This window comes from Sinohyriopsis cumingii, chromosome 3, assembly GCF_028554795.1.
Source record: "Sinohyriopsis cumingii isolate HCF-2022 chromosome 3, ASM2855479v2, whole genome shotgun sequence".
Lineage (NCBI taxonomy): Eukaryota > Metazoa > Mollusca > Bivalvia > Unionida > Unionidae > Sinohyriopsis > Sinohyriopsis cumingii.
The window spans coordinates 48,251,893-48,267,144 of record NC_142963.1 but is presented as its reverse complement, the minus strand read 5'-3'; the positions used below and the strand labels follow the sequence as shown (position 1 = coordinate 48,267,144).

Genomic DNA, 15,252 nt, shown 5'->3' with positions numbered 1-15,252 from the left:
ATTCTGCTAAAGTACTACATCAGCAATTAGTTACTGGGTTGAGAGGCCTGCCCCTGAAACAGTAATGGATAGACAGTTACATTCTGTATGTAAGGGAATTGAGTCTGGCATGTCTTATGGTATATTTTGAAATATTAGGTACAGTTGGAGAGAAGGAGAGGGAATTGAGTCTGGCATGTCTTATGGTATATTTTGAAATATTAGGTACAGTTGGAGAGAAGGAGAGGGAATTGAGTCTGGCATGTCTTATGGTATATTTTGAAATATTATGTACAGTTGGAGAGAAGGAGAGGGAATTGAGTCTGGCATGTCTTATGGTATATTTTGAAATATTATGTACAGTTGGAGAGAAGGAGAGGGAATTGAGTCTGGCATGTCTTATGGTATATTTTGAAATATTATGTACAGTTGGAGAGAAGGAGAGGGAATTGAGTCTGGCATGTCTTATGGTATATTTTGAAATATTAGGTACAGTTGGAGAGAGGGACAGTGAAGGAGTATAAGAATTGTCAACAACTGGGATGTTGTCTGTTTTTTCCAACAGTCAATAGGCACATCATGGCATTGACAACATAAATCATTTCTGCATACTGCTCATCAGGCAGGCACTCAATGAGGTAATAGAGATAGTGTACTCACAGAAGTACTCAACCTTTAAGGCCTTTGACGCTTCCACAGCCCTGTCATGACGTTCATGTAAACTGACAGCTTCTTTTGGGTTTAGCAAAGAAAAATGGTAGTTGGGGCTGATGAATGCGATGGTGTCAGTGAGTCCCCTGCTAATACCAATGGCAGCTATTAGGCAGAATTGGTAATATTAGCAGGAATGATGCCATGTTTAATCAGCATGTCTTACATCCAGAAGCTCAGTACTGTGATGGATAGATCCTTTGCTATGTTTCAATATCTAGGCAACTAAGATGAGCCAGTTTTTCATTTGGCAATCATCGACCATCCAACTTTAAGGCCTCCAATAACTATCCTGTGATAAAGAAGACTTCCAAGGTCCTTGACCTATGGTAGCAGTGTGGTCATCTTGCGCTTGAGATTAACGAGTTTATGGTGTTTTTGTACAAAACACACCACTATTCCTTATAAAATGGTCAGTTGTCTGTATTATAGATGCTGCTGGCACCTGTGGTTTCTTTTTTTGACAGATTCCCATGCAATGTTTTTCGAAACTGCTGGTTGACCAGCACCTGCTATTTGCTAATTCACACTTGTGCTGCTGCTGGCTTGTTAATGGATGAGGCAAAAAGAAAGCCAGCTACCTAATCCAGGCTGCCACAGGAAAATTCAGCATTACCTCCTGCTGGTCTTCTGCTACTGAGCTTGTCAAATAGAAGTGTTGGACAGAGAGAGTAGCGTGCATGTTGCCAATCTCTGCTTTCTTCTCATATCAGCATTGTTTCTTCATCTCAGCAAGCCTTTTACCAGCAGAATCTATACCTGGGTATTGAGCATTGATAACTTGTGTCACTTCTTTAGCTTTTCACGCTGTATAGTCAGCTGTGCTAAAACAACCACTGTCCGCTGTGCTGACACATCCATTATTGGATGTTCATTTTTCTGGAGATTTTCATACAACCAATATTCATTACAATGTTGACAAACTGCCACAAGCTGACTTTGTTGTCACTTATTTCATCATTTTTGTATCATCTCAAACTGGCAAATTTTAAGGAATTCAGAGATTTGTCTTTGGTGTTTTGGAGGAAATATCCTATTCAATCAAATGTCTTCTTTATGAAATGTCAAAGACCCAATGATATTCATTCTAGTTATCCCCGACTATCAACATTAATGACATTAGCTATCCCTGACTATCAACATTATTGATACTAGCTATCCCTGACTATCAACATTAATGACACTAGCTATCCCTGACTATCAACATTAATGAAACTAGCTATCCCTGACTATCAACATTAATGACACTAGCTATCCCTGACTATCAACAGTATTGATACTAGCTATCCCTGACTATCAACATTAATGACACTAGCTATTCCTGACCACCAACATTAATGACACTAGCTATCCTTGACTATCAACATTAATGACACTAGCTATCCCTATCAACATTAATGACACTAACTATCCCTATCAACATTAATGACACTAACTATCCCTATCAACATTACTGGTACTAGCTATCCCTATCAACATTAATGACACTATCTATCCCTGACTATCAATGTTAATGATGCTAGCTATCCCTGACTATCAACATTAATGACATTAGCTATCCTTATCAACATTAATGACACTAGCTATCCTATCAACATTAATGACACTAGATATCCCTGACTATCAACATTAATGACACTAGCTATCACTGACTATCAACATTAATGACACTAACTATCCCTGTCAACATTAACAACACTAGCTATCCTATCAACATTAATGACACTAGCTATCCCTGAGTATCAACATTAATGACACTAGCTATCCCTGACTATCAACATTAATGACACTAACTATCACTATCAACATTAATGACACTAGCTATCCTATCAACATTAATGACACTAGCTATCCCTGACTATCAATGTTAATGATGCTAGCCATCCCTGACTATCAACATTAATGACACTAATTATCCATGTACTTTAAAGCGACATAACAATATTACAAAATAGTTTGTCCGCATGTTACAAAGCATGTATATAATTGTGAAATGTCAGTAAATTCCTACATGTATGTAAGTATGTAATGTCAATGAACTCTTATATGTATGTGTCTAGTGTCAATGAACCTGCACTATTATTGCTAGAAACCTGTAACTGAGTTCAACGGCAGTTATAAGGTAAATCAAGCCGACACTTTTGGAGCTCTGAATCCTATCCCTATGGATTTGGGTTGGGCTACAGTTCAGGCTGATTTGGAAAGCACCTGTATCTTTTAAATTATTGAAAATCCCAATCCTAGAACCATACACAGTGTAGACAGGTGCAGGGAAAGAGAAGTCCAATTCCTGTATATGTACAATACTGTACTTGCATCAGAATACCTTATGCAGTCAATATAAGCCACTGTTTGTTTTTTCTCCCTTCAAATTTAGCAGCTCAAACACATCTTCAAAAGTATTGAGATCCCCACCCCTAAACATGCAAATACAGCTGCACAGAATGCAAACGTAAATTCATAGTTGTCACCAACATGCTCAAAAATGTTACCATACCCTGGGTACTCAGCCCCCAGCATCACAAATTGGGCACTGTTGAAATCCAATGATAGGAGCATATACATAGATGCTGGGTATAAAAAAAGATAAAATTTATTCGTGACCAATATAATTTTTCCTGACTCTAGAGACCTTGTCCCTGGGTCATATCAAGGAAATAATACTACTGAGATCGCACTACATATATACCACTGCTAGGTTTGACAAGGTGCATAACACAAAAGAACTGAAACTAATTTCACTGACACAAATAATCACTTAATTCTTGGAGTTTCTAAAGCTGTATGCATTTATAATTGTAATGTCTTTTATTTCCTTGGTCTTTTACTTCCTTGGTATAAAGAAATGTTCCCAATCATCATGCTGCCCTTTGAGCATGGTAGTTTTGAAATGTTTTAAGTCCACCAAAATTTGACCTATGTGCTGCATATGCTTTATGAAGAAAAAATCCAAAAATAGGCCTATTCCGTTTCTAGTTCATGTCCATCCAAATCTATGTTGGAGATAACAAAGGCCAAAGTTGAATAAAGTAATAAAAGCTATGATAGCATTTAATATCCATTTAAAAACACATTATTTACCATTTCCTTTATCCCATTACAATTTTGTGTTCCCCCAAATTGGATGAGAGGGGGTGGGGTGGGCACAGTGCCTCATGTCTTGGAATTCTTAGTGCAACACTGCAATCAAAATGAGCCCATTAAATTCCATTCACCATGAGCCCATTAAACTCCAATCACCACGAGCCCATTAAACTCCAATCACCATGATCCTATTAAACTCCAATCACCAGAAGCCCATTAAATTCCATTCATCATGAGCCCATTAAACTCCAATCACCACGAGCCCATTAAACTCAAATCACCATGAGCCTATTAAACTCCAATCACCAGAAGCCCATTAAATTCCATTCACCATAAGCCCATAAAACTCCATTCACCATGAGCCTATTAAACTCCAATCATCATGAGCCCGTTAAACTCCAATCACCATCAGCTCATTAAACTCCAATTACCATGAGCCCATTAAACTCCAATCATCATGAGCCCATTAAAGTGAAATCACCATGAGTTCATTAAACTCCAATCACCATGAGCCCATTAAACTCTAATCATCATGAGCATATTAAAGTGAAATTACCGTGAGCTCATTAAACTCCAATCACCATGAGCCCATTAAACTCCAATCACCATGAGCTCATTAAACTCCAATCATGATAAGCCCATTCAAGTGCAATTATTATGATGAGCCCATTAAGTGCCAACTGAAGTGCCATCCTCATGAGCCCATTAAAGTGTAATCAGCATGAACCCACTAAAGTGCAATCATCATGAGCCCATTAAAGTGCTATCATGATGAGCCCATTAAAGTGCTATCATCATGAACCTATTAAAGTGCTATCGTCATAAGCCCATTAAAGTGCAATCATAATGAACCCATTAAAGTGCTATCATCATGAGCCTATTAAATTGCAATCATAATGAACCCATTAAAGAGTAATCAGCATGAACACACTAAAGTGCATTCATCATAAGCCCATTAAAGTGCTATCATCATGGGCCCATTAAAGTGCTATCATCATGGGCCCATAAAAGTGCAATCATCATGGGCCCATTAAAGTACTATCATCATGAGCCCATAAAAGTGCAATCATCATGGGCCCATTAAAAATATTATATATCAAAAACATTATCATCTTAATACAGCTGTTTGTGGTGTGACATAAAAGTCATTAATAAAATATCTAGAACTTAATTTTGACCTCAGACACAAGACATAATTATATGTGGTAAAGTACATATTTGATGGAAGTTAGTTTCTGTTGGCTACTTATGTCTGACATCTCAGATACCTGCCCTCAAGTAATCATAAATAAATTCATAATGATGAATACAGTAGAAAAGGCAACAAAAAAACAAACAAGAACAAGGTTTTGAGAAACACAAGATATGCCCACAAGACAAGCTGTCAATATATCAAAGGGCAGAACCCATGATCCTATGGCCCCAACAATGGGCATGACCCAAAGGCAGGAAGGTTATAGGAAGTGGGAGAAGTAAGTGCTTTTATATATTCCAAATATGGTCAGTGCTTTAAAAAATATGATGCCTGGGAGTCCTCTAATTTTGGATTGGAAACCTCCTGTATTCTAAGTGAGGTGCACATCAGGCTTGCAAAAAAAATCTAATTTGCCTGAGAAAAGTCTGATCATGCTGATGAAATGTAGAAATTTATTTTCAAGATGTTAAGATATCTGCCATAACATGGCATTTAATGCTATAAAAGTGCACTTCCAAACCTCAATACATGGTCATATTTCAAAAAACACGATTTTCTGTTTTCTTCCAAAATAGAAAGAAAAAAACCACCACTACAGTATATGCACATTACATGTTACATGTATAAATGGTAAAGTCATGATTGGAGCTGATAAAAAACTATCCTTTGGGCAGATTAAATAGTGGCAATTAAAAAGCAAAGAAGCCCGGTATAAACCACCATTTTGCATATTACTTAACTGGCTGGCAATAGCTACAGTGTGTGATATGTTTGAAGACTGCAGCAGCTGTGCCCATTGTACTAATTTGCATTGGTAAAGAGCATGAAGTGGAACAACACAATATAGGTAAATCAAAGAGATGCTAGATGCATGCAGGAGAACAAAAAGTTATTATATATCATTGCTGACACGTTTGTGAAGTGGTAACATTTCACTGAAGTTGGATTTTATTCCATATATAAAACGTAAAGCATGATTATTTCAGTTGTCAGAAGCCTCAAATGTTATGTGCATTCAATTTTCTATAAAGATAATCATATCTCACGATCAGACTGCATCAGATACAGTTTTGATAGTGCTAACATTATTGTGATCCAGAAAAAACTTGTTCAGAATCCAACTGGAAAGTTTGAATACCAGTACAATCCAGTCTCAGGGCCCTGAGTGGCCTAAAGCACTCTCCATTACAGATCACTGCCATCTCACCTCTGTCTACATGGGATCGAGTCTAGGATTCGGCCAATGTGGGTACATGAGAAAGCTTGCCAGTAGCTTCTTGTGGGTCAGTGGTTCTTCATAGGATTTTCCTGCTTTCTTCCTCCACCAGTTATACTGGCCACCATGCATAGCCTATTGTGTGCTGAAAAATGGCGTTAAACCCTACAACAACAACCATCCAGTTTCAAGCGAGTTTAGCGATGAACTCTATCTTCAAACCTCGTATTGAACTCTACTGAGTTTGTAAGTGTAGCAATTGCAACACTGTGTGACAAATATTATTTAAAAAAGTCACAAGCCCTGGGCCTGCATCTAAAATATTGTTCTCTGAGCAGTGATGGTGCAAAAACAACTATAACCAAAAACATATACTTTTCTGACACAATGGCTACATTCAAGAACATAACACAAGAGCTTCCCTATGGCCCAACCCCTGGGCAGAAAATGGTGCGCAGAGAATGTGAGTGGTTAATGATAATATTATATTCCAGACATGGATTTAATATGGTAAATGGTTACTGAGACAGGAATACTGGAATTTTGTTTTTAACCAAAACTGTCCACAAACACACACACTGAACTCACACACACACATTTTGATGCCTGTCTCAGTGGTATACAAACTTAAAAGGTATGAATTGCTGTTTAAAGCTGTCTGTTTCAAGCTTTCAGATGACAAATATGTCAAGTCAAATGATATATTTAGAATGAATGGACTTCCCCAGTAGAAGACGGTATTCTGAAAGTCAAATATAGCAAGTGGCACAACTCTCCTAGATCTTGACACTCACCAAAACTCTAACAGTCCTGCTGCATCATAATTTCAGCAAACATTTTGCAATAATAATAATAAGAATATCAGGCTACTTAGAAATGTACAGGTAAGCAGATCTGCAATTCAATTAAGTGATTCTGATTCAAAACAAGCAAAACTTTTTACCTGTAATCATTTTAGTAGCATAAAATAATCTTTCACAGTAAAATTCTGTAATACAGCTTACTGTCAGCGAAATCTATCAATTCTTTTTTTAAAAAGTTTGGAGAACAAAAGTGAAAATGAAAGATACAGATGTCTCTAGTTATAATGCTATACAAGGAATGGTGTTATAATGAAGGTCCATACAGTGAGGAAGTGCTATAATTCTAAAACTAACACAATTATAGCAAATCTAAAACTGCAATGTAAAATTCCAGCATACTGGTACATTAAAAAAATCAACATATCAATATTTGGCTACTTTTTTTTGTTCACTTTTTTTTTACTTAATGTCTCTATTATAGATTTTACTAGTCAAGGTGCAACATAAGTTTTTTGAAAATAAATGTTCCATGTGGGCTATAATAATTTTATGGCCCACAATTGATGACAGTGTATCCACAAAACTACATAGATAAAAACAGAAAGACTCTGGTAGAATTACATGGACTTTTATATTTATCTGATGGAGTGGAACATAAAATTCATCATTTATTCAATTTACCAGACAAGCCAACACTTGGATTTCTTGAGATTTCCAACAATATAGACAAGTAGTACCAACACCTGCCAGCTACAAAGGACTATAGTTCCTATCCACCTGCAATGATAGATTGGGAAATGTATGTTTATTACCAGTACTTTAAAGCATTATTTGTCTGAAAATCAGCATGATCATATTAATGACATAATTGGTCTGTTCAACCTCAAGTATGTCTCCTAAGGTGTGGACGTGGTATAAACAATTACAATATATCATACATCTCATGTCCTGTTTTTCAAAATGTTTTTGAATAAATGAACCTGCAATAAAAATTAAAAAAAGGAAAATTATGAAGTGAACAAGTTACAACTTTAAAAATGCTTAATGTAGAGCAATTTGTTGACAGCGTTGGATTAAATACTTCAAATTAAATTGTTTTGCATAATTTAGGCAGAAAAAAATGTCAGCTTGTTTGCATAAAATACATAAATATGTTGGTTATCTTTAATGCAGTTGTAAAATTTATAAAAAAATTAATCATAGATAATCATTTAAATAAATGTTTATATGTCATTTAAATACAATCTAACATTACATAGAAGGCCAGGGCCTAAATGTCAAATCCACAATCAAAGCACTGATTTAAAATGTGTGACCCTGACTCCATGATCATAAGGTATTTTACAGAATAAACTCTGACCTTGACCCAAGATAAAGGATAAAGTGCAAGTAAAACAGAATGAATTTTCTTAGCTTCATGATGGTTTATTTCAAGTGTGAACAAAATCTATCAAAAGGTTTAGGAAATACAGGAATCCCAAGTGAACCTCATCTCACTGACCCAGATAACAAAACAGTTGACAATTTCATCAAGCTAGCTTATGAAGTTTCCTTCTTGGAAAGCATCCCAAGTAAACTATCTCCCAAACTTTATATGATGTTTATTTTACATACTTTACTATATATATTCAAGATAAAACCTCTTTCGAAAGATAAATGCATAATGAATATGCATAGTCTCTTGCACACAATCAAAGTCATGTAAGATCTTGATGTTATCAACCCATTTAGCATGTCTTACAAAAACTAGATGAGAAATTTGGTCTTTAAACAGGTAACAAGCTCAGCTAATCAGGGTATCTCATTGATATGCTTAATATTCAATATTTTAGAGCAATATTTTTATTACTCTCCCAAATAATTCAGTAGTTTCTTTCACATTTTCTAAACATACCCTCTATATAGCTCAATTTATTACCCAGGTAATTAGGAACACGCAGGTACTTGATTTCCCTGGTACCCATTTACACCTTTAACCATGTAAGATGGAATCAATACATATTTATATGCATATAAGACTAGAGGCTCATAATACTTGCTTTAGCTGACTCCCATCAGTGGGCATGATACACAGGTCTGACTGCATATTCTTTAAAGACATTTCCTAGTTTTCATTTTAAAAGTTAGACTTTTCAGAATATTTGTGTATTTAAAATGTGCAGTGTTCCTCCCACTAAACACAACCAGGGACTACATCCACTGACCTGTAAAATTCAATTCTGTCTGTAAAGTCTGCAATGTAATCGAAGCTGACCTCTGCTGTATTTCCACTAATGCCCATGATGTCAACTTGAACTTGGTTAGCTGCTGACTGAATCTCATTAACATACTGAGACACTGTTGTTTTTACTGTGTAATTTACTACATAATTATTGAAAGCCCTCTGCAGGTCACTGACTCCAACGGTGGATACATTCTTGGCAAGATTAACCAAGGTGTTGAGCTAAAATAAACAATATATATATATATATATATATATATATATATATAATACAAATCATATGGCGAATAACAATCCTTTCAAGTGCACTGGATCCAGCAAGGGGTCGCATGTGTCAGGGATTGATTAAGATATATGCAATAAACTGACAACAAATGGTGTGAATCTCTAGCTAGCCTAAGCGCTTCAACTCTTTAATCAGTCTTTTTCAAAGGCAAACATAAAACACAGACAAGACAAACAAATAAAAACAGAAAAACAGTTATGTTTGTGAAACTTTAAATGGCTGTTTCCATGTCGTTATAGCTCATCAATCTCTAGGTCGATATAAATATGTTCCAGTATCAGCAACAAGCTGAAATAAACTAGTTGACACATAATAAAGTTAAAAGGTTGAATTCCTGTAGAAACAGCCATGTAAAGTTTCACAAACATAACCAATTAAATATTGCAATACATTATTTTTAGTGAAAACCCAATGTAAATGCGACCATTACATGCAAAACGAGTAGCGATAACAAGACTTTCAGGACAGCTGTCAAGGCAGCCATTTTGGAGGTCAGATCAACATAATTTTCATACAGGTATAATAACATCTATTGCAAGAAAGGAGTGGTGCTTTTGTTTTTTTATTGTAAGTATGGTAATCCATTTGGATGAAGCAGATTTTACAAGATTTTCAAATTTTCACATTGGCATCACTTTTATTTAAGACCAACTACAAATACATGTATTTTATTCAAAACATTTCTTTCAGTATGGCCATTTCTTTAAGAGGATTAGTCATAGCATGATTTTCAAGGCAGTCCATTACTGTTCATTTACTACCAATCAGATACTGTAAGTTTCTCAGTGGGACCATCTTTTCATCCAGTAATTTAAGAAGAGTAGCCATAATTTGAAGAAGAGATTATGGACAGTAGGCCACCGCATAAACTCTTCTGGTCTGTGACAAGTACAGCTAAAAATAGTGTGTCTTTTGTAAATGTAGGTGTATAAAGCAATTTGAAATACTGAATATGAACCAATATTGTAGATAAATCAAACTAAAATATGCCCATGGTACATTGTTGCCGTCATATTAATGTTTAACATTTCCCTCTAATTTATTTGTATAAATATTTGATTATCATTAAGACAAGAGACAGTGGTGTACATGATAGTTTTAGTTTAATGGATTTTAAGCGGTCAGATATGGTAATGTTAGAAACAAATTCTACCTAGTTCACATCTGATACTGATAAAGATTCTGACCCATTGGAGTTGGAGTCTGCAGTTGTCATCACTGTTGTTTTGATAAACTATTCCCTGGTGTAAAACTAAAGAATTGTTCTCTGTAAAGAGCAGTCGTCTTGAGCCCTAGCTTGGGTGAACATTAAAAATTGGCTGGGAATATACTTTGTGTTGGATGTTATTGTTTGCAACTTTTGTACCCCGTAACAATTTTGGTGGCAGCGGTGGGATAGCAAAGTTGTTGGAAATTTGACAGTAACATTGAAACTGCACAAGTACCAAAGTTTTGTCTGAGTAGTGTAGCTGTAAATTGCTATTGGATATACTCTGTAACTTTGTGTGGGTGAGATTCCTGTTAAGCCAAGGATAAACAAAATAAGGATTGAAATGACGACCCAAGGTAGCGTTATAGATGAGGAAGTAGGAACGATTGTTGAAGAACACAGCATTGCACGGGATAGAACCAGACGGAAACAGCAAACAAATTTGATGCAATTCACAGATACTGAGGGAGATTTCAGTGGTGAAGAACCATATGACATGGAAATAGAGGAAGAGCAGCCTGTAAGAAAACTAAAGAAAACACAGAGCAAACTAAAAACATCCAAGGACACCAACAAGCAAACTGAATGTGACCGGTTACAGTTAGAGAGGGAATGTGCAATTGAGAGACAAAAATTAGACTTTGAAAGGGAGAAGTTGCGAATGGAGCACAGTCTTAAACTTAAAGAGCTGGAGTTAGAGATAGAAAGGGTGAAACATCAGAAAGACATAGATAAAAAGAATGACAGCCTCCCATTCAAAGTCAAGCTTCAAACTTACAATCATCAAGCGAATGAAGACATTCTTACATTTCTCTCAGAATTTGATGCCGTGGCTGATCACGCCAAATGGGGCGAAGAAATGAAAACCCTGCAACTGAGAACACTGCTAACAGGGGAGGCAAGAGAGGTAGCACAACAAACAAGTAAAAGCTATGTTGAGCTAAGAAAGGCCCTGATAAATAGGTTTGGGAAAAGACCTCATGAATATTTTAGCCAGTTAGTTAGCATAAGAAGAGATGCTAATGAAACATACAGAGGTCTGATGGCACGTATAGAGCAGTATTTAACACGGTTCATTGATAGTCGTGATCCACATAGATGTTTAGCAGATGAATACTTCTTGAAGGCTCTCGCACCAGTGCAGGCCCAGTGGATAAGGTGCAATAAAGGCAATGGCTCTGTTGTCGATGCTGCTGAGGATTATGTTTTGCCCATCAGTGACAGCAAGTTCGACCATAAGCACAGCCGACAACAAGCAAATAACCAAGCATCAAGTTCACCTCAGTCCAAGAAAACTGGTTTGATAGAAAAATCCTATGGAGACAAAAAGTGCTATAAATGTCACCAGAAGGGTCATATTTTGCGTGACTGTCCCAGCAGAAAACAAAATCAAGCAACCTACTTTGTCCAGAATACCATTGGTGAACGGTTAATAAATGTACCGGGAACAGTGAACAACAAGGAAGTATTATTTGTTAAAGATACAGGCGCAGAAATGACCTTGATACATGACGACCTTGTCGATAAGTCATGTATCCTTGAAGGACAGAACCTGACACTCTACACTGCCATTGGACAGCCTTTTGAGGCGAAATTAGCCATAGTAGAATTAGACACGCCATACTACAAGGGTCATGTCCAGGTTGGACTGGTATCTGACTTGGCAGCACAAGCGCTGCTGGGTATGGACATTCTACGTAGGAAAAAAAGGACTGTGGTAGTAACGAGGAACCAGGCAAGAGCACAGAAAGAGGACGCTGAAGAAAGTGAAAGGAAAATAAAAGAATGTGGGGTCCGATCCCATGAATTGGATGATGTGCATCTAGATAGGCTATTTTCGGACGAAAATAGTGATCATGGTCTTGATGAGGATGAGGATGACATCCATTGTGAAGATGAGGCTGATAACAAGAACTTGTCGCTTGATCAGCTGCACAATGTTAATGTGGAATTAATTTCTCAGTATCAAAAGAATGACAGCTCGTTGGCTGGAGTGAGAGAAAAGGCCCTGTCATCTGCAAGTGAAATAGAAGGCATGGACAATGCATTTTTCTGGGAGCATGGAATTTTAAAACGGAAGTGGAAGTCGTCGGATGGAGAAAAATATGGAATCCAATTAGTTTTGCCAAAGCAGTTACGTCAAGCAGTGATAGAGTTGGCACATGATAGACCGCGTGCTGGTCATCTAGGAAGGGAGAAAACGAAAGCAAGAATAACAACCGCATTTTATTGGCCAGGAATGTTTGGGGATATTCAGAGGCACTGTCAGGCCTGTGACATCTGTCAAAAGACAGCAAGGAGAACAGGGAAGGAGAAAGCTCCAATGGTGTGTCCAACAATTGTGTCTGACCCTTTTGTCAAGATTGCGATGGATATCGTTGGCCCACTACAGCGCACAAAGGCGGGGAACAAATATATACTAACCATAGTAGATGAAGCTACCAGGTATCCGGAAGCATTTCCTTTGAAGGACATTGATGCCAAAACAGTGGCCAACACCTTAATTGGCCTATTTAGTCGGGTTGGTATACCTAGGATTATCCTTACAGACCAAGGTACCAACTTCACAAGCACACTTCTGAAAGAACTCTACAACATGTTGAACATCAAGGGGATCACAACTTCTCCTTACAGGCCACAATCCAATGGAAAGGTCGAAAGATTGAATGGCACACTCAAAGCTGTCTTGAAGAAACTGTGTTCCACGAACGGTGAAGACTGGGATGTGATGCTGCCTTATGCACTGTTTTGCTATGGGGAGGTACCACATGAAGCAACTGGTTTTTCGCCGTTTGAGCTGCTGTATGGTTGGCCAGTAAGAGGGCCGATGGAGATTCTTAAGGATCTATTCACCGGTGAGGGTGAGACACATAAGTCAGTTGTTGAACATGTGCTTTCGATTCGCCAGAGATTGGTTGATGTAAGTGAGTTAGTGAAAGAAAATCTGACAGAGTGTCACAAGAAAGTTAAATCATGGTACGACAAAAATGCTACCAAATGGGAATTTAGGCCGGGGGATGAGGTCCTAGTTTTGTTGCCATCTGATGCATCGAAGATGAAAGCTCACTGGAAGGGACCTTATCGTGTCATTAGTAAGGTTAATGATGTTAATTACAAGATTAACATTGGTGGTAGGCGAGGACAAGTAACCTACCATAGTAACCTATTACGTCAGTACAAGAGAGCTGTACTGTTATCAACAACTGTGTGTGATGAATTTGATGGAGGAGGACGGATTGAATTCCCACTGGCTGACATGGAAAGTTTTGACAAAATCAGTCTGAATGGTAGACTGATGAAAGAACAGCGAGAACAGGTGCGAAGATTATGCTCGGAGTTTGAAGACGTGCTAACTTCAAAACAAAGGAAAAAACCAACGGCTTCTGAGATGGTCCCTGTGTCTGCAACCATATGAGTTCACGATCAAACACCGTCGGGGAGCAGAGAATGCAAATGCTGATGGATTGTCACGTGCTGGAGTCTAAGACTATGTGTTTTAGTGTTCATTCTTGTTGGACTTATCTGAATTAAGACCCATGCGATGAAAGTAGTATAGATTGTGTACTAATTAAGTACTTTCGTAATGCACATCAGTTTGATTTTAAGTGAATCCAAAATGTTTGTTTTAGATGCTATGCTAAATGTTGTATTCGGAATGTGGAAATATTTAGCGACTCATTGAATGCTTGCACTGTATGCTATTTGATAGAACTCTAATTGCCAGGGAGAAGCTAGAACTTTTAAATTTCTTGAAGTAAGGTAATTGCACAGAACTGTATACAGCCAAATATTAACCCTTCGATCTTGCTTGTCCATCCTTTATAATTTTGTTCGAAAACTAGTTTTCTCTTAAGGGGGAAGGTGTTGCCGTCATATTAATGCTTAACATTTCCCTCTAATTTATTTGTATAAATATTTGATTATCATTAAGACAAGAGACAGTGGTGTACATGATAGTTTTAGTTTAATGGATTTTAAGCGGTCAGATATGGTAATGTTAGAAACAAATTCTACCTAGTTCACATCTGATACTGATAAAGATTCTGACCAATTGGAGTTGGAGTCTGCAGTTGTCATCACTGTTGTTTTGATAAACTATTGCCCTGGTGTAAAACTAAAGAATTGTTCTCTGTAAAGAGCAGTCGTCTTGAGCCCTAGCTTGGGTGAACATTAAAAATTGGCTGGGAATATACTTTGTGTTGGATGTTATTGTTTGCAACTTTTGTACCCCGTAACATACATGAACATGTGTATAATTATGATACCAACAGTAGGCCATTGCTTATGTACTCTCTGAACCTAGTTATTATTAAATATGTATTTTTTTAAAAACCTGTATCCGCTGCCAAAATCTATATTTTCTAAGACAAAAATACACATTATGCATTTAATCTAAGTCCCGCCTGCTTTTCCTCTTATCTCCTTTTAAATCTGTACTGAAGAGAAACCTTGACCTTGAACTAGTGCCAAGTAACATACAAGAACCCAAGTCATTAGAATGATTTATGTAAACATTCCATTGGATTTTTTAAAAAGTACTACACATA

The 15,252-nt window shown here is 37.1% G+C and overlaps 1 protein-coding gene across 1 annotated transcript in view; it reads right to left on the bottom strand.

Moving 5' to 3' along the window:
• LOC149802814 (protein tweety homolog 1-B-like) overlaps positions 1-15,252 on the bottom strand; it is a 119,941-nt gene that overhangs the window by 69,391 nt on the left and 35,298 nt on the right. The window contains exons 4-5 of the mRNA XM_089952253.1: positions 9,193-9,431; positions 7,670-7,765 (exon numbers count right to left, since the gene is read on the bottom strand). Coding sequence (XP_089808379.1) covers positions 7,670-7,765; positions 9,193-9,431 — 335 coding nt within the window. The remainder of the gene's footprint in view (positions 1-7,669; positions 7,766-9,192; positions 9,432-15,252) is intronic.